Source organism: Ambystoma mexicanum, chromosome 9, assembly GCF_040938575.1.
Source record: "Ambystoma mexicanum isolate Mex_15411 chromosome 9, UKY_AmexF1_1, whole genome shotgun sequence".
NCBI lineage: Eukaryota > Metazoa > Chordata > Amphibia > Caudata > Ambystomatidae > Ambystoma > Ambystoma mexicanum.
Genome location: NC_090931.1, coordinates 1,288,541,149 through 1,288,559,759, shown reverse-complemented (window position 1 = coordinate 1,288,559,759; position 18,611 = coordinate 1,288,541,149). Strand labels below are relative to the sequence as shown.

At 47.7% G+C, this 18,611-nt stretch overlaps 1 protein-coding gene across 1 annotated transcript in view; it reads right to left on the bottom strand.

The window, feature by feature from the left end:
• LOC138489066 (protein mono-ADP-ribosyltransferase PARP14-like) overlaps positions 1–18,611 on the bottom strand; it is a 1,172,404-nt gene that overhangs the window by 22,679 nt on the left and 1,131,114 nt on the right. The window contains exon 17 of the mRNA XM_069616631.1: positions 14,065–14,239. Coding sequence (XP_069472732.1) covers positions 14,065–14,239 — 175 coding nt within the window. The remainder of the gene's footprint in view (positions 1–14,064; positions 14,240–18,611) is intronic.

Genomic DNA, 18,611 nt, shown 5'->3' with positions numbered 1-18,611 from the left:
TTTGACAGATAGCCGGGGTTGCTACTAGCTGGGCGGTATTTTGATGCTAGGGATTTATTCACCGGAGGAATAGAATCCAGAGTTTCCCAATTCTTGGCCACCCTGTTTTGTAAGGCTACATGAAAAGGTAAAACTGTGTCTTCAGTGGGACCATGATCCAATATGTCTGTCAAATCGTCCTGGACGAATAGGGCTGTTGGTTTAGCCCATCCCAAGTAGTCTACCACCTTTGTCATTAATTGACGATAAGATGGACTGGCGTGCTCTCCTGGATCTGGTCTACCAAAATCATTCTCAGGACATTTTGGGTGCCATATTCCAAACCAAAAGGTACATCTTCCTCTTCGGATCTCTCCTGATCCTCAAAAATTGAGGTCAAGGATTTGAAAAACTCCTTCCTAGGGAGAGGCTGGAAAACCTTCTCTGGGTGAGGAGGAGGTGTAATACTAGATTTTGAAGTAATACATGTCTTGCAGTTTTCTCCTTCTCCTTTTCTAGCTGCCCTGGCTTGGTTGGAGCATTTGGTGCCGAAGGTTTCGGCGTCGACGTCGATAAAGGCGTCGACGGAGTCTATGACATCGTGGTCGTTGACAGGGTCTGCTTCGAGGGCGTCGAGGCGGCCTTCGACGGTTTCCCCTTCGAGGTGTGGAAGGTCTCGGACGGCGTCGGTGACCTCGAGCGGTCGACTCGACTCGAGCGTTTTTCGCTCGGCGTCCTGGAAGGTTCTCTATCCTTCCTTTTACGATCACCCGGGCTCGAGGGCTCGCGAGTGTCGGAGCGATGACGCTCCCGGCCGGCTTCTGAAGAAGGCGCGGAGCGAAGCTTTGCTTTCTCAAACACTGCCATCATTTTGACCCTAAATGCTTCCCACTCTTCAGAAGACGAATGTTTTGTGGGGCATTTCATTTTTGGAGACTCGTCTGATGACGAGGTGGAGGGAGATCTATGGCGTTGTTTCTTCGACTTTTTTTTCGACAAAGACGACGAGCAATGAGAATCGCTTCGCGATCTGGATCTATGCCTTTCGCGTCGAGGAGATTTTTCCCCCATAGGGTCTCGACTCAACGCTAGAGGTTTTCCGATCCTTCCAACCTACCTGTAGCTTTCTTCTCCTTTCTTGCAAGGCCTTTCCCGTCATCGCCTGACACTTCTAACAGGCCTCCATGTCGTGGCCTTCCCCGAGACACCAAAAACACTCGCGGTGCGGGTCCGTGATCGACATTTTTGAGCCACACGACTTGCATTTCTTAAAACCCGATCTCAGGGTCGTGGTCAGCGTCGATGACGAGGACATTATTTCTTCTCGTAATATTATATTTCCTGACAGAACTCGAGGCACGCCGAATGTCCGAAAGAAACGTACTGGGGAAAAACGGAACTGAGGCCAACGGACGCCGCGCGTGCTATTTATACACCCGATGACGTCACACTCGACGGAGGCCCTCAAAGGACTATCGACTCGACGACATTGACGCACGGCGCCCTCTGACGAAAAAATCTCTGAAGAGCAGCAAAGCTGGATGGAATACATCTAAGATGAGGAATACGTTGGAGGACACAATCCACTCAAAATATCATTTTTATAATTCCAGGACAAATACATTCATATGCACTTTATGGAAAAAAAACAAGGCTTGACTGATCACTTCATAATGTCTAGGCCAATTACTGCTTTTTACAGAACGCTTTAAATATCTTTGTGTATAAACACATTCATTATATAACTAAGTATGTAAGTGTTTAATTGGATACTTGTATTTACTGGTTTCATTGCACAGCTCTACAGCGCACATTACCCCTCTTAATATAAGGTTTGCTGCTCAGTCAAACTACCAAGTTGTCTAGTACAGGCCTATTTCAAAAGGTGGGTTACCTAATACCAAGAGATAAGTCTTGTGTAGTCCCACACCAGTTGGACTGCACTAATTCTTATCTAACAGCAGCTGTTACCTGAGCCTGACTTTGGCAATGGTATTCTGTGGGTGGATCACATGGGAGGAGATGGCTGTCAAGGGAGAGTGGTGACTCCAGCAGGAGGGCTGTATTCTTCTCTTTCTTGCAGGGAAGATCCCTTAATTCCAGAATGTTTGATGGCATGTTGTCATTATTCAGAACCATTTTAATATGAAAATCTGAAAACTACTTTGTTCCAACAAAACCCTATTAATTCTTCATGTGTAGGTGATACGTCTAGAACATATCTAAGAATCTAAGAATCTAACATCTAATGTTTATGATGATGGTTGTCTGCATGAAACTGTCCAACAACGTAACTTGAAATCATTTGGAACTTGACTGGACTCCAAGTCCAAGAAAACAGTAGTGAGTACTGAGACGAGGAAGAGGAGCAAGGAGTCAATGTGGAGGGAATAAGACTCCAAGTGTAAGGTGCAGTCTAGTTGTCAGGAGCCAAGTCATCTGCGCAGGACAGTTGACCTGGAAATCACTTGCAGCTGGTAGAGGAAGGAGAGAGGAGAAAGGCTGGATAGTGCAGGGAGTGGGAAGCGAATCCAGAGCCAGAGGCAAACTCATAGAGTAGAGCTGTGGGGAGTCCAGGAAACAAATGCTGGTAGGAGGCTGGCGACATTTGGGTCCAGAGAAGAGGACCTCCAGTGAAGTTTAGGTAAATGGAGCGCAGAGGGGCCAGAGGAGATGCGGACCTGCAGACCTGTACTGTTTCGGTTGGCGAAGGACTCAGAAGATGATGCGGGAACCAAACGAAACTCTTCCAAGAAGGAGAAGCTTACCCAGCGAAAACTCCTCGCAGCAGCAGCCGCATGGTGAGCCGGTGAGTCACCCTAAGCGAGTGGGGGCCTGGGATGTGCAAACACTTTAAAGAATATTTGGGAAGTTTGAGGAATCTGAGGGCCTCCTCACTTCTCCCTCCTCCCCTGATATCCTCGTCCCATGTGGCCAGGGAAAGGCTGTCGCTATCAAATCCTGACGCTGGGGGTGGATATGTGAGGGAGGACTGCCTGGGTGGAGGAGAACGGGGAAGTACCGGTCTAAAACCCTGAGGTGGCCTGGAGCCTCGCTGGGACGCCGTGAGCACCAACCGGTGAGTCAACCTAGGCAGGGGGACACCAGGACGGCAGGCGAGCATATCCTACGTATGAAGACTATTGAAAATAGATATAAATGAAGATAAGCATTATTTTGAATAGCGAACTGAAAGGAAAGACTTTGAAAGTTGATGTAAGTGAAGATGAGCACTTTTTGAATGCCGAACTGAATGAAAGCGGTATCAAAGAAATTTTAGACCTTAGGGAAAGTGTCTCCCGCACCAAGGTCAGTAATTAAAAACATGTGATGTCAAAACAAGCTTAAGCAATAGACCATATAAGGGGTCTATGTTTTGTTTAGGAGAACGAAAAAGAACCATTGTGCACATCCCGAACAGAAGAACATCTAATCGGAAGTCTGCCCTAACTCTCACAGATCAAGAATAAGGTTAGTATCTTGCACCATAGGAGGAAACTGAGTAGACAGTTGTGCAACAGAAGTTGTTTGGTTCAGTATTTTTGCAGTTTTTATGTTTGTATTTTAGCGCATCTATTTTGAAAAATTTGAGGCACACTCAATTGATTTGCCCATTGAACAAATGTTTCGCCCTGATGAAGGCCCAATAAACAATAGACCAAGAACGTTTGGAAAAGCGTATCATGGGGTGGGGCCAAAACACGTGTCGACAAGATAAAGCCTAGACATTAGGAAGTGATCAGTCAAGCCTTGGTTTTTTCCATAAAGGACATATGAATGTGTTTGTGTTTGTCATGGTATTATAAAAATTATATGTCTTAGATATGGTGTGTTAGAATTGATTTAGTCACATCGTACTAACCCCTGTTGGGTAAGAATTAGTGCAGTCCAACTGGTGTGGGACTACACACGACTTATCTCTTGGTATTAGGTAAACCACCTCTTAATACAGGCCTGTACTACACAAGTTGGTAGTGTGACCGAGCAGCCAAGCTTAGGGGTAATGTGAGCTGTAGATCTGTACAATGAAATCAGTAAACACAAGTATCTAGTTAAACACTTACACACTTAAAGTTTTATCATAAATTATGTATTTATTTATACTCAAACTTATTTAAAGCATTCTTTAAAAAGCAGTACATTAGCTGTAATATTAATCTCAAGTTAGGATTCAATTAAATAAGTGAACAATAAACCAGTTGAGTAATTCATTCATATGCTACACATGTTCCAGCACCCAGATGTGACGGAATTTGAGGTCAGTATAGCATTTATATAGTATCACCTTTGCAATATTGAGTTTTCAAGGAAGGAAAGGTTATGGTTAGATCATAACAGACTGATAGGTTAGAAGAACAGTTAGATTCTCCCAAAGGGATGCAGCAGTCTATTATCCCAGCACTAAAGGGTTCAACATATAAAACCTGCGAGGGAACAAGCACTGCCAAAGCCAATAGGCTCCCTAGGGGGCCTTTAGGGAGCCAGGGCAGCCAAAGTCAATAGGGAAAGTCAACGTTGTGATGCTCTTCTTCTTAGAAATAGGTTCTTAAATAGTCAGTGTTCAACAGCGGAATCACAGCAACTCAAGAGGAGTCACCTGTAGGAAGCACAAGCTGTAAGGCCAAAAGTTGAGGTCAACTTAGTGTAGGGTTAAATCGCACTCTCAAAGATAGGAAGCACCACAAATGGCAAAAGGCAAAAGGATAAAGTACCCCAAGCTCCACAGTACCTTTGGAATGAAGAAGTTGTTCCAGCTGTATGCCTTCACCATGCAAATGCATTAGACCCTTGTTCCTGGTCCTTGGTCATGGTGACTAAAGGGAAGACGTCTGGCGGACTCCTGCAGAAGCACTTGAGAGAGGGAGCAATGGATTTCCGTCGATATGGTGGCTCTTTGTGGTTTTGGTGCCTTTTTGTCAGTGCCAACGATGAAAAAAAAGCTCTGGTTAGGATTTCCTTGATTGCTCAGTCCAGGACTCTGGTGAGGGGACTCTGGAAGTGGATTTCTTGCTTCTGTTGGGTCCTCTGGATGCCCACGAAGATCTGTCCTGATTCGGACTTCAGAAGACAATGCACTCACAAGTGGCTGAGGTACCCCGGGTATTGGGCTTCTGCAGCCTTGGGAAGTCACAGCAAGTCGGGGATTGTGCCAAAGCAACGTTTGTCTTGGGGCTAGTTGGTCCAACCAGCCTAAGGGAGGAAGTCGAACTTTACGGGTCTTCCATGTCGATTTGAAAACAGGGTCAGCACAGCTGCAGGGCTTCACCGGGCCCTTCGCAGTACAGGAGGGAGCTACCGGCGTCTTCTCTTGTCTTCTGCTTCGGATGTTGTCCTCCAGTGGTCGACTCTTCTCTTAACCCCAAAAACCTCGCTTTTTATTGAAGTTCCCATTGATTCACAGCCTTGGGCTATAAATCACACAGCAGAGTGGCTGTCCTTTCCGGACAACCAGCCAGACAATTGGAACTGGTTTCACTCAGGCACACCTAGAGACAAAGGACAGGGAGGTTTCAGTGTGCCTTGGAAGACACACTGGAGCCTGTGCGGGCTTCAGGGCTGAAGCCCGCCAAAGGCAAAATACACAAAGGACTCAAACCTGATGCAAACAGCAGAGTAAAAGTCCAGAGGAAATTTAATACCAAGAAATGGTGAAAAAAAGAAGACAGGGGCCATTTTGAGAAAATAGTCACCCTTGGGTTCACCACTGCAGTTGATGTATCAGCCTGCAGATACATGTCACTAGGTAGTAAAAAAGAAACCACTGCCACTCATTCAAGTGAGTTAGTGTAACAAAAGGAGCTGGGGGTCTCTAAGGTTAAAGGGGATTGGCACAGAAATGCAAATTCTCCCCAACATCCCCAAGGCACAAAAATCGTTTTAAAAGTGTCATTGTTTTAATATTGAATTAATTAATTGTATTAATTGAAGTTTTAATATTGAATTAATATTGTATTCAAATATGCTTTTTTGCACAATGTTTTTGAACCATACCGGTTATTATAAATAACAAAAAATGTTTTATGGAAAATAAAGAAAAGTATTATTTTGAATAAGAGAACCCTCGTTGATTAAATGCTGAAAATAATTGAAGCATAAAAGGTAGCAAGTAAAAGTTGTGTGATTGATAAAGGGAGAGGTGACCAGTTCCCCATTATATTTTGTGGAAATTGGTACAAGTAATAACTGAAATCAACAAAGTTGTGCTGTTGAAGAAGTACATTTGTGTAATACTTAGGAGGAATGTGAATATTGCAGTGAGACCTGACAAGAGCACCAGGCAGTGAAACTTTTCGGAAAGAGATACCTGGCAGGAGAGTACACCAGGGAATCTCTGTGAGCCAAAAGGGAGATATTCCTGGCAGGAGAGTAAACCAGGAAACCCACTTTGAACTGGTGTATAAAAGAGAAACTTTGTCATATTAAGCTGTTGTTTCACGTGAACATTTTGTCATCCAGAGAATTGGAAAAGACTTGCCTTTTGCCATACTTTAATCAATATGGGAGAAACGACATTTGTTTAACTATCCTGAAAAGTAGAAACGACTTTCCTTTGCCTTATTCCAACTAGTGTTGTGGAAAAGACAGTGTGCTTTATTTCGAGTCTGGAGGTAAGCTTGCCGGTGATACCGGCGGCTTGCTGCCAAACTCGAAAAATATTATTGGTGCTTGACTTCCCTGTAACACCGGGGTATTACAAACCCGGCGGCCGGGAAGTCAGGCGCTGGTCAATTTTGGACGTCCCCATTCCCACTGGCTCAATGGGAATGGGGACCACGGAAGCGCCGGCACTGTCACCGACAGTACATGCCCGCAGAGTCATATGGTGCAGGTCCGGAAACACCGGTGCTGGACCGGCACAGTTGTAATGAGGCCCATTCTGTTTTGCCATCTCGAAAAACTAGGAGACTTCCCCTCTGTTATATTCCAACCCAGGTTGTGGAAGAGACGAACAAGTTACTCTCTTACCTGGTATCGTTCTTTCTATGGGATGGTCCGACGACGTATTCCATATCTATGCCAGTAATCACCACAGCTGTGCTGCTTCGGAAAATGTTCGGCATCTGCGTCCTGCGTCGATGACGTCGATACGCCACCCTCGAGGACCTCCTCAGACGGCCGATGTTATAAGTAGGATGCACGACGCCCATAGCCTCAGTTGTAGTTTTTTCCCAGAACGTGTGCCATCAGTCTTCTGCTAGTCTGACGCACAAAGCCTTGTGGAAACGTAAGCTGCAATTGCATAAGAAATTCTGTAGCGGGGAAGGTAGGGAGGGAGCGATATGGAATATGTCGTCGGACCATCCCATCGAAAGAACGTTACCAGGTAAGAGAGTAACTTGTTCTTCGAGGGGATTGGGTCCTCGGACGTATTCCATATCTATGACAGGCTACCAAAGCAGTACCAATGCAAGGAGGCGGGAAAATAATTTAGAAAACAGAAATTAAGCATGCCCAATCAAATTGCGGAGTAAAGGACCACCTTGTCAAAGGCCAGATCCTGCCCCCGGATGGAATTGAGGGAATAGTGACGTACAAAAGTATATACCGAAGCCCAGGTGGCTGCATCACAGATGTTGCGAATAGGAAGTAGTAGAGGCAGCCACACCCCTGGTAGAATGGGCCCGTAAGCCGACCGGTGGGTCCTTACCCGCCAAGCGGTAACACTCAGAGATAGCCAAAATAATCCAGCGAGACAAAGTCTGTTATGTCATAGCCTGTCCCAAACGCTTTCCAGCGTAACCAATAAAGAGCTGATCGTCCACTCTGACCCGGGACATGCGTGAAATATAAAAGCTTAACGCTCTCCTAGGATCAAGCCTATGGAGCCTCTCCGCTTCCTTACCAGGATGTGGAGGACGATAAAATGCCGGAAGAACAACCTTCTGGCCTAAATGAAATTCTGACACCACCTTCGGAAGAAAAGAAGGACGAACTCTAATGACAACCCTGTCCTTATGAAACACAGTGAAGGTTTCGCTTAACTGAAAGTGCCTGTAACTCACTCACTCTGCGAGCGGAAGTGACCGCAACTAAAAATACCATTTTCAGAGTTAACAGTCTCAAAGGGCATGAATGCAAAAGCTCAAACGGAGCACCCATCAGAAACTTGAGAACGAGGTTCAAATCCCAACCGGGCACCTGGAAAGGTGACAGAGGGAACTCATTAGTGAGCCCTTTCAGGAACTGAGAAAATAAAGTAATTTTAAAATAGGAACACTCTTCAGACGAGCACTTAAATATGGACAGCGCCGCCAGGTAACCTTTAATGGTACCCACTTGAAGGCCCCTGCGGGCCAAAGAAAGCAAAAATGACAGAACCATGGGAATTTCACATGCAAAAGGATCCACATTCTTAACCCTGCACCAGTCGCAAAACTTCCTCAAATGGCAACGGTACAGGGACTTTGTTGCGGGCCTTCTGGCCAAAAGCAACACCTCCATCACGTCTTCAGGGAGGTCCCAATCCTTATACCTCAACCTTTCAGAAACCAAGCATGAAGGTTGAGGGTCCTGACCTCTGTATGGAGAACCTGACCCCCCTCCCGTGAGAGCAGATCGTCTCGGTAGGGAAGACGACGTGGAGGGCAGATGGAATGGTCGAGAAGGTCCGGGTACCACGTCCTCTGGGCCCACGCTGGAGCAATGAGGATCATCCGGGAACCGAACCTCCGCAGTACTTGCGGGATGACGGGGACTGGAGGAAACGCGTACAGCAGTGGGAATGACCACTCCACCACGAACGCGTCTCCTAAGGCACCGTTTGGAGGAAATTCCCACAAGCAGAACCTCTCTCACTTCCGGTTGACACTGGAGGCGAAGAGATCCACTTGAGGGGTCCCCCAAAGGGCGAAGATCTCCAGGAGAATCTCCTGAGGCAACTCCCACTCGTGAGAGATCGTGCTCTGTCTGCTCAGAGCGTCCGCCGTCTCGTTTTCCTCAACTGCCGAGATCGAAACTTCCTGCTGGATTGCCCAGAATCAGAGCTGCATCGCCTCCCTGCACAGAGGAAGTGACCCTGCACCCCCTTTTTGTTGAGGTAGTGCATGGCCACCGTGTTGTCCGTCAGGATCAGGACATTCTTTCCTTGCAAAGTCGGCAGAAAAGCCTTCAGGACTAGCCTGACGGCCCTCAGCTCCAACAGATATGGAGTCTGGACTCCGACAGAGTCGAACGACCGCTGACTGTCAACTCGTTCGCATGAGCTCCCCATCCCGTGAGGGATGCGTCCGACATGATCGTCACCTCCGGCCAGGGCAGCCAAAATGGAGCCCCCCTCATAAGATTGCCTTCGTCGGCCCACCACAGAAGGTCCAGGGCGACCGAAGACGGCACCTGAACAGGGTCCGACATCCTGCCGGAGGACTGAGACCACTGGAGCTGGAGTGCCCACTGCAAAGATCTCATCCGCAACCTGGCCTCTGGCACCAGAAGAATGCAGGATGCCATGAGGCCGAGCAGTCTCAAGAACTCGAACGCTGGGAGAGTCTGGGCAAGTTGAAACTTGTGCACCATCTGCTGAATGTGATGAGCCCTCACCTGGGGAGGAAAACACTGCCCCAGGGACGTGTCGAGCACTGCTCTGATGTACTGGAGCCTCTGAGTTGGTGTCAAATGGGACTTCTTTAAGTTGAGGGAGAAGCCCAGCTTGTGGAGTGAGTGGCAGGTGACTGACAGATGATCCAGGACTTGCTCGGGAGAGCGCGCCCTGATCAACCAATCGTCCTGGTAGGGGTAGACGTGAATCCCCCCTTTCCTGAGGTGCGCTGCCGCCACTACCATGAGCTTGGTGAAGACCCTCAGGGCGGAGGTCAATCTGAACGGCAGGACCCGAAACTGAAAGTGCGAGTCGCCAACCACAAACCTCAGGTACTTCCTGTGCTTCGGATGGATCGGCATATGAAAATAAGCATCCTTGAGGTCGAGAGACACCAACCAGTCCTGAAGTTGAAGGGCCTGGAGGACTTGAGAAAGAGTAACCATCTTGAACTTGTCCTTCCTGAGGAGTTTGTTCAAACCGCGCAAGTCCATGATGGGTCTCAATCCCCCGTCTTTTTTGGAAATCAAAAAATAAGAGGAATACCATCCTTTGTTCCTCTCCGCTACAGGCACCAGTTCTATGGCGCCTTTCTCCAGCAGGGATTGAATTTCCTGCGCAAGGAGCGCATCCGGACTCTTCAAAGAGAGATTCCCCAGTGGATTGTCTTGAGGCCTCTGCCAGAAAGGAAGACAGTAGCCGTGGGTTATGATCTCCAGAACCCACACATCTGAAGTAATGGCGCGCCACTCTGCAAGATGCTGCGCCAGCCTTCCCCCAACCGGCGAGCCATGGGACAAAGAGGCAACAGCCCAAGCGGCCTTGGCACCTCGAGTACCTTGTTTTCCACCTCTGGCACTCCTACGGTGGCCCCTTTGACTGGCAGCTCCTCTCGCTTTACCAAAGGATGAGTAATAACGAAAGGAACCTCCCCTGCACTGCTGTCCCCTAGGACGAAAAGGCTGAGGTTGTCGAACTGCAGCGCCCAATGACTTCGCTGCAGCTTTGGAGGTCTGAAACCACTCAAGGCTCTCGTCAGCCCTGCTGCCAAAAAGATGTTCCCCGTCAAAGGGCATGTTGAGGAGCCGGGCCTGCACATCAGGAGCAAACCCCGACTTCCGCAAGCACGCAAACCTGCGTATCACGGTGCTCACCGCCATGGACCGGCTGACGCAATCTGCCATGTCCAAACCCCATTGAACGGCCTCACACATAGCATCCTTGCCATCCTCAAACATGGCAAGGAAACCATCCCATTCATCCCCTTCGGGAATATGTTCAGCCGCAAAGGAAACACAGTTCGACAGAGTGTGCGTGAAACGAGACAAAGCACAAATGGAGTTGGCCGCCTGAAGCGCCATACCCCCTGCAGAAAACACTTTCTTCGCCCAGCCGTCAAAACGCTTCTCGTCCCCATCAGGAGGGATGGTAGGGTACGACGCCTGCTTTGCCGGGGCCATAGCCGCCTGCACCACCAAACTCTACGGAGTAGGGTGCTTGGACAAGTAGCAGGGGTCACTACTGGCTGGATGGTATTTTCGCGGCAAAGACTTTCTCACTGCCGGGAGACTCTCCGGAGCAGTCCAAGCCGCTGCCACCCTTCTTTGCAGAGCCATATGGAATGGCAGTACTGGGTCAGATGGTGGACCAATGTCGAGGATATCCATAAGGTCATCTTGAACAAACTCCCCTGGGGGAGCAGACCATCCTAAGTACTCGGTGGCCCGTGACATAAGGCGCCGGTACGAAGAATCGGCATGAGTGCTAGGCTCAGGCCTACAAAACTCCACCTCCGGAGAGGTGTCCAGCCCACTATCATCATGCAGGGACTACCTCAGGTCCTCAAATTGGCTATGGCCCGAGAGAATCTCGTCAAGCACCGTGTCAGGCACCATGCCATCATCAGAGCCCTCATCCACCTCTCAAATTAACTCCAGATGGTGGTAAGAAGGCACAAAACTGGAACCAAAGCCATGCTTGACCTTGGCCAGAGCCTTTCTAGGTGGTTCCCCCGAGCCACGGGGTTCCCCCGTTGACACAGCCCCGAAAGGCGTCGAGTGAATCGGCGTCGATGACAGATACAGTGCCGACAGCATCGACGGCGTCTACACAGGCCTCGAAGGCGGAGCCCTGAGCGTGTTGCTCGACAAACCATGGGCTCCGAAGGCAGCGGCGACTTCCTCAGAGGCAGAGCCTCGAGAGAGTCCGTCAACGACCTCGACGCCACAGGCGTCGATGTCTTCCTCAAAGACTTCACAGGTTCACGCGGTCTCGAGCGCGTCGAGGACCGGGACCTGGACCGGGCATGCCGAGAACGATTCTCCGAGCGGGATCTTTCCCGCGAATCGTAACGACCACCCGAGCCCGAAGGCGTGCGAGCGGCGTCTCTCGGCTGATCACGACCGACCGCACTCGGAGGCGCGGACGGACCAGTGCCCTGCGATTCGAGAATCGCCAACATTTTCTTCCCGAAGAAAGCCCGTTCCTCCGGTGTCGCATGCTTGGTGGGGTAAGCGACCCGCCGACGGGTGGAGTCCTCAGATGAGGACGGGGAAGGCGACCGATGACGGCGCTTCCGGGAGTGCCTCAAAGAAGCAGAGGAGTGGCGAGACCGACTCCGGGACCGAGACCCACTGGACTTCCGACGACGACGCGGAGAGTCGCCCCTCGAGTCGTCCGTCGAGAGCCCTGCAGACCTCGACCTCCGGGGCTTGGACACCTTACCTACCGATAACTTCTTCTTGCGCTACCGCAAGGCTTTGGACATGAGCGACTGGCAGTCGACACAGTCATCCGTGTCATGGGCCTCTCCGAGGCACCAGAGGCAGGCGTCGTGCGAGTCCGTGACCGACATCTTGGACCCACAGTCCCCGCACTTCTTAAAGCCCGGACGCGGTGTGGAAGACGAGGTAGACATCTTCACGAAGGATAACTTCACAAACGAATAGGTTCGAAGAACCGAGATGAACAAAAGAAACTCCAAAAAGTCCAGGTGTACCGAGATTCACGAAGCGAACACGTTCACGGAAAAAACAGAACTGAGGCTACAGGCGTCGTGCGTCCTACTTATAACATCCATTGACGTCGGCCATCGGAGGAGGTCCTCGAGGGCGGCGTATCGACGTCATCGACGCAGGACGCAGACACCGAAGATTTTCCAAAGCAGCACAGCTGTGGTGATTACTGTCATAGATATGGAATACGTCGGAGGACCCAATCCCCTCGAAATTTGTTTTGCTATCCTGAGGAAAGTATTAGGTAAAAGATACATTTGTATTACCTGTAAGAGGCTGTCCTTGAACCAGAATATTTTGAACAATTTTCCTGAAATATTCCAGGGGAAAGGAACCAACACCTGGACACAAGGAGTGTCTTGATTGAAGTTATATGTTTAAATTCTTGAACGCTTTTAAAGTTGGAAACATTTACATTGCACGTTTTTTGTGTGTGTATTTTAGTTTGAGTGTCAGATTTAGTTTGGACACAAGGTCAGTCTTTTTTAATGTTAGTTTCAAAGGAAGGGACACTCGCTTTAGGTTAGGGAAAGTTAGGCCTTTATCCAAACTCCTTTCTGCTAATAAAATGGATGATGTTGAAAATATTACCACTTTGTGTCTGCCTCTCATTTCTGACCCCTCACAACCCAGAGGGGGACTATAGGGTAGCGGTCTCACCTCCCTGGTCTCATGGAAAGGAGCCTCCACCATGAAAGAAGTGACAACACCCTGGGATTCGTAGCAGAGCACATCCCAAAATACAAGGCCTAATCTAAGAGTACAGAGAACCTGGACACACGTGTTTCTATAGTTACAAGTGACTTGAATTATCTACATCCTTTCAATTCCAAAAGATATATTGTTACTGAATAATTATATCGAAAGTCGTGTCTCTAAAAGATGTTTGCACCATTGGCCCATTGCACACCAGATCTCACCTTTCTGGTCATTTCAATAAAATGTCCTATGATAAAATGTTACCTTAAAGATAGTGGCAACATGTGCCACAGCCCTTATTAGGTGGCACTATGGTGCAACAGCCACAAAGGAGGAATTATACTCTGCTGCTAACACAATCTGCAGTCGCAGATGACATTGTGAAACATGTTCAAACCTAAATGTCAGAATGTTGACGTTGGCTGTAGTGAGCAAACCAATTTTTGAACAGCACACAAGTCCTTTAAAGTCCTGCACCAATACTTCAAAATTACTGAAGTTGTGGGATGTCCGAGTTTGTTAATCAGCCAAACAGGGTTTCAGAGCAACCAAAGAATGTGATCTGAAATTCATTCCATGTAAATATGCTGTAGAATTCAGAAAACTGGAGTGCATATTGCTGTTCACCCCAGGGCCTCAGTAAACAAAGCATTCAAGGATTAGGGTGTTATGATCTTGCAAACAAAAGTGTCAAGGGAATTCAATGCACAATTAGAATGAAACGGAAAACAATGAAACAAGAGATCTGTCTAATACAAAATTAGTTTGACTTTCTCTTTGAAGGACCTGGCTATCTAAAAAAACTAAATTTAAATTCAAGCAGCATATATACTCTACCGTTCATTCCTGCAAAACTTCGGTTGAATCCATTCTTATTAATTGTGTTGAGGTACTTTTCTGCTGTCCCATGAAAAAGTTGCTTCTCATTATTTTGATTGCTATTCTTTTGATCAATGCTCATTTTCTTGACCATGTAATTCTTCCACAGGAAAATATTTTGCACTCTCTCGATCTACAAAATGAATAGATGTATATATTTTCAAAGACATCTCCTGACACATTTTAGCTGTAAACATTAACTAAAGTAAGTACATGAAGCAACAGTGTGAACAAAAAAATCTCTGTGTGATACCACATTATTAGAGTCATTTTTTTCACACAATAAAGTGCTTCACTACTGCTTCAAAGCGTAGAGCATCCAGCTTGCATACTGGTATAGATTGTATTACTTTAAAAACATACTGTGCTTGTTAGGCTATGAGTCATGCTGCATATTCACTCAATTGAACAATGCACATTTTTGTTTAAACTATATTTCATTGTTGTAATTCACATCTCACAACAGACATCTAACCTAATGCAATTCAACTCCATGCTTTGTAACCTTATTGATTTTCAATATGTCTTTATATGATTCTATCCTTTGCTTTTGGTACTGCGGTCATGCATTCCATATTCATGGAAACAGCTCTGCATTGCTCATGTAACATCTTTTCTGAAAGCCCAATGAATGCAAGCTTGTGTTTGGAGGTAAAATATTCCTCAAATAAGGAGGGGTGTTAGAGCAAAAGCGTGCAAGATGGGCAGAATTTACAAGAGCTCCACTTTCTGCAAACATCCTTATGAATACAACGGACAAATTCCCCACAGAAGCGAAGGATGGGCAAAGCGCGACACCACCATAAACCCCACACGTAACAAAGGAGGGGAGTGTCAACTGGAAGGGAGAGCAGAGCCACCTGCTCGACGCATGCTTTGCAGGGTGAGGCCTGAGCAACTCGGGAGTTTGGCAGATGCAGCAGGAGATGGAGAACACCCTGAGGGTTCCAAGTTAGGGCCTCAGGCGGCCTATTGGGGGTGTGCTGAGCCAGCACTGGAGCGCTGACTGTGGTGCATGCCAAAGCTGGGCGGCGGCCCTATCCCCTCCTCAATGCCACATACTCAGCGGCTACAGCAGGGCGCGTGGTGTTCAGAAAACACACATCGGGAAGGTGTGTCAAGCCGGCGGTGCATGCCACGTGCCCACAACCTGAACACATCAAGGCGGATGGCCATGGTGCACAGCAAGATAAGGCGGCCAGAAGGACAGAGCCGCTGCACAGAATTTGCAGTGAGAAGGAGCAGGAGTCACTGGGTGCACCACCCCATCACAGAGCCAGGTGTGTGGACAGGCTGCACAGGGAAGGAGTTGAGGAGAGGTGAGAGTTATAGCCAGAGGGGAAATCGAGAAGCAGCTGTGTGCACAGCACAATACTGTGGCACATCGTGGACACTGCAGCACGCTGCGGTTTGGAGGGGGAGGTCTGACTCCTAAGCACTATGATAAACAACAAAAAAACAGGCGAAGATGGATGCCTATGCAGGTACGCCTCAAGCTAAATTGACAGGGATGGAGGGTCAGACGGAACCCTCTGAAGTGGAGTTGCGGGGAGAGGCAAGAATGGGGCAAGCGGCAATATTGCAAGGTTACTGGAATCTCTCAAAGACAGCATTGATGATATGGGACAGAAGAGGGACTCATTGTCCTGCAAAGTGGACAACTCTATGGCACAAATCGACAAGCAGGGTAACTGAAGCAGAGGAGAGCAACTGAGGACTGCACAGCAGCGCAAAGATATAGACATGCTAATGCTTGAAATTAAGCGTATAAGCTCCAAATTGGAAGACATGGAAGGCAGGTTGAGGAGGAATAATCTACGCTTGACTGGTGTGCCGGAAACAACCAATACTGAAGGCAAAATGAAGACTTATTGAGCAGCTCTTAATAGACAGCCTTGGCAACCAGCCAATCTCAGAGAATTTCATGATTGAGCGTGCACACAGGGCCTTAATGACGAAGCCACCCCCAGGTGCACTGCCGTGCCCAAATAGTAAATACATCCTAAACTATGGCGGTTGCACGACTGGATGATGACGGGGGAGAAGTGTCGGCTGACGTGGGTGACTGAAACAATGCTGGCACTGTAATAGTCGGACAGTGTAGCAGAGATACGACTAATGGTATGCAGTCACGGCAATGCGACATCAACATCAGCCCGACGCCTTGCTGCCAGACATTGGGGGCCACGTTACTGTGCACCCTAGCGTTTATTGCACAGGAATAGTTCAAATGTTGTATGTTCGGGGAGGTGGCGCACTGCTGGTCAGATTTGGTGGCTGGTGTGGGGAAGAGTGTACGGTTGCAGTGTTACAATTAAAAGTTACAACAACTTCAAAACGCTTAAGCATGCAGGGAGAGGAGGAGTCATGGTCAATACACATGGGGTTTGCAGATTGGAGATAGGAGTAGGCCAATAACATTAATGACTTGGAAAATAAGAGGGGGTGCAAGACGCTGCGAAGTGCAGATTGGTCTCAGAAAATGTGAAAATGCATATAGTTGATATACTAATGGTACAGGTAGCACACATTCATGAGGGATGTAGAGCTAAACTGGTATTTTCATAGAGTAAATACAAATAGTACTCGTTATACACGGCAAGCTCCAGAGGAGTGGTGACATTCATCCGTAAGTCGGCAGAATTCAAGTTACTGGCAAAAGAATTGGATCTAGAGGGCAGGCTAATGCTATGGGTGAGTTGGTGGGTGTGATAGTGGTAATCCTAAATATATATGCCCCCCAACAAGGATAACCCATCCTTTTTCGAAGAGGCAGCACATAGGCTATACAAATGCAAGGAGTGCCAAGTGTTAAGATGGATTTCTAGAGTTGGTGGACAGATTTTAGGAGACCACCCTAGTTATAGTCAACTGCGATAGGTTACCCAAAGCCCAATCAAGGTAGCAATGGAAAGCAGGCAAGTCTTATTCTCAAATACAGTCCCCTACCAGCTCTTGACACCAGATGTCTGCACTTACTCCTGCACTCGCCACTAGCTGGCTGCACTTTTTTACCTTTTCTTATTTTTTTTTTAATTTGATTTATTTTACTGTTGATCCTATGTGTTGCACTGCCCCTTCGCCCCACACTTTTCCCTTTCCCCCATCGCCTACACTTGGGCGATGTCAATGTCACCTGGCCTAGTAATATCGTTGTCTTTGTTTTCCCTCTGTTCCCCCTCCCTTGCCTCGTCGCGCCTTGAAACACCTGTGTATAGGCGCCTTATAAATGCCATATCATAAGAGAGTGTGAGCGGGATCAGGGGCCCTCAGTGAGACCACAGAGTATGGCACATAATTCTAAGAATACAGCAAGTATAAAATCATGCAGTTATTTGCTTAGGCCTTCTGAACACACTGAAAATGAATCTAATAGGTAGTATAATCTCACTGTGCTCTATGATACAAATATATATATTCACCAATTGGTTCAAATGTACATCAAATGACTTGTTCAACAAAGCAAGTAAGTAGATATGATACAGTAAATGATGGAACCAGATCACAAGTCTAACATAAGCAGTCCAAACCCTAAGAAGAATGGGGCCTTGTGCTTAAAAAGTCACAGGAGCCACAATGTTTCTCATCAAAAGAAACAAGTTACTCACTTGTAACTCCTGTTCTCCAGCATTGGTATCTTTCACAGATTCAGATGCTTATTGAATATTCCCGTCATCAGGCTGGGAATCCACAGGAATATTAAAACAATTTAGTTTTAAAGCTTAAAACGGCTCGTCACTGTTTTACTCTATCAGTGTCACTTTGGGTCATACTGCCCAAACCTATGGCGTAGGTCCTCCTTAGCTGCACCCTTGGTCGCAATCTTCAGACTTGGAAGCGCATGTAACTTGGCCCTAGGAACCAAGAAGAGCTGAGAGGGGTAGGCAGGAGGGTCGCATGGGAATCCATGACAGATACCAGTGCTGGAGAACAGGATTTTCAGGTAAGTAACTTGTTTCTTCTCCAGCTTTGGATCTTTCATGGATTCACATGCTTATTGAATAGGATTATACAGAAGTACACATAAACAAACAATAGGAGTAGGAGGCAGTACAGCTCTACAGAAGCAATGGAACTCATCATTGGAACACTCACTTCATGCAAACAGGTTGTGGAGCACTGCCTGGGCGACACGGGACTCCTCCCTGGAATCCCTATCGATGCTGTAGGACCTTATGATGGTATGGACAGACCTCTACGTGGCTGGCCTGCAGATGTCAAGCAGGGAGACACATGACAGGAAGGCAGTAGTAGATGCCACGGCTCTGGTCGAGTGTGCTCTTGGTCTTCCTGGCAGGTGCGTGTTTGCTAGTTGATGGCAGTGTGAAATGAACCCTGATAGCCATCTAGAAATGGAAGATTTTGTTAGGGCTTTGCCTTTGCCCACAGGTCCGAACGCCACAAACAGCTGTGATGATTGGGGGAATTCTTGTGTATGAGCTACATAAAACTTGAGGGCACACCTGAGCAGAGGGAGAGCCAAAAAACACGGGCAGCAGTAAAGG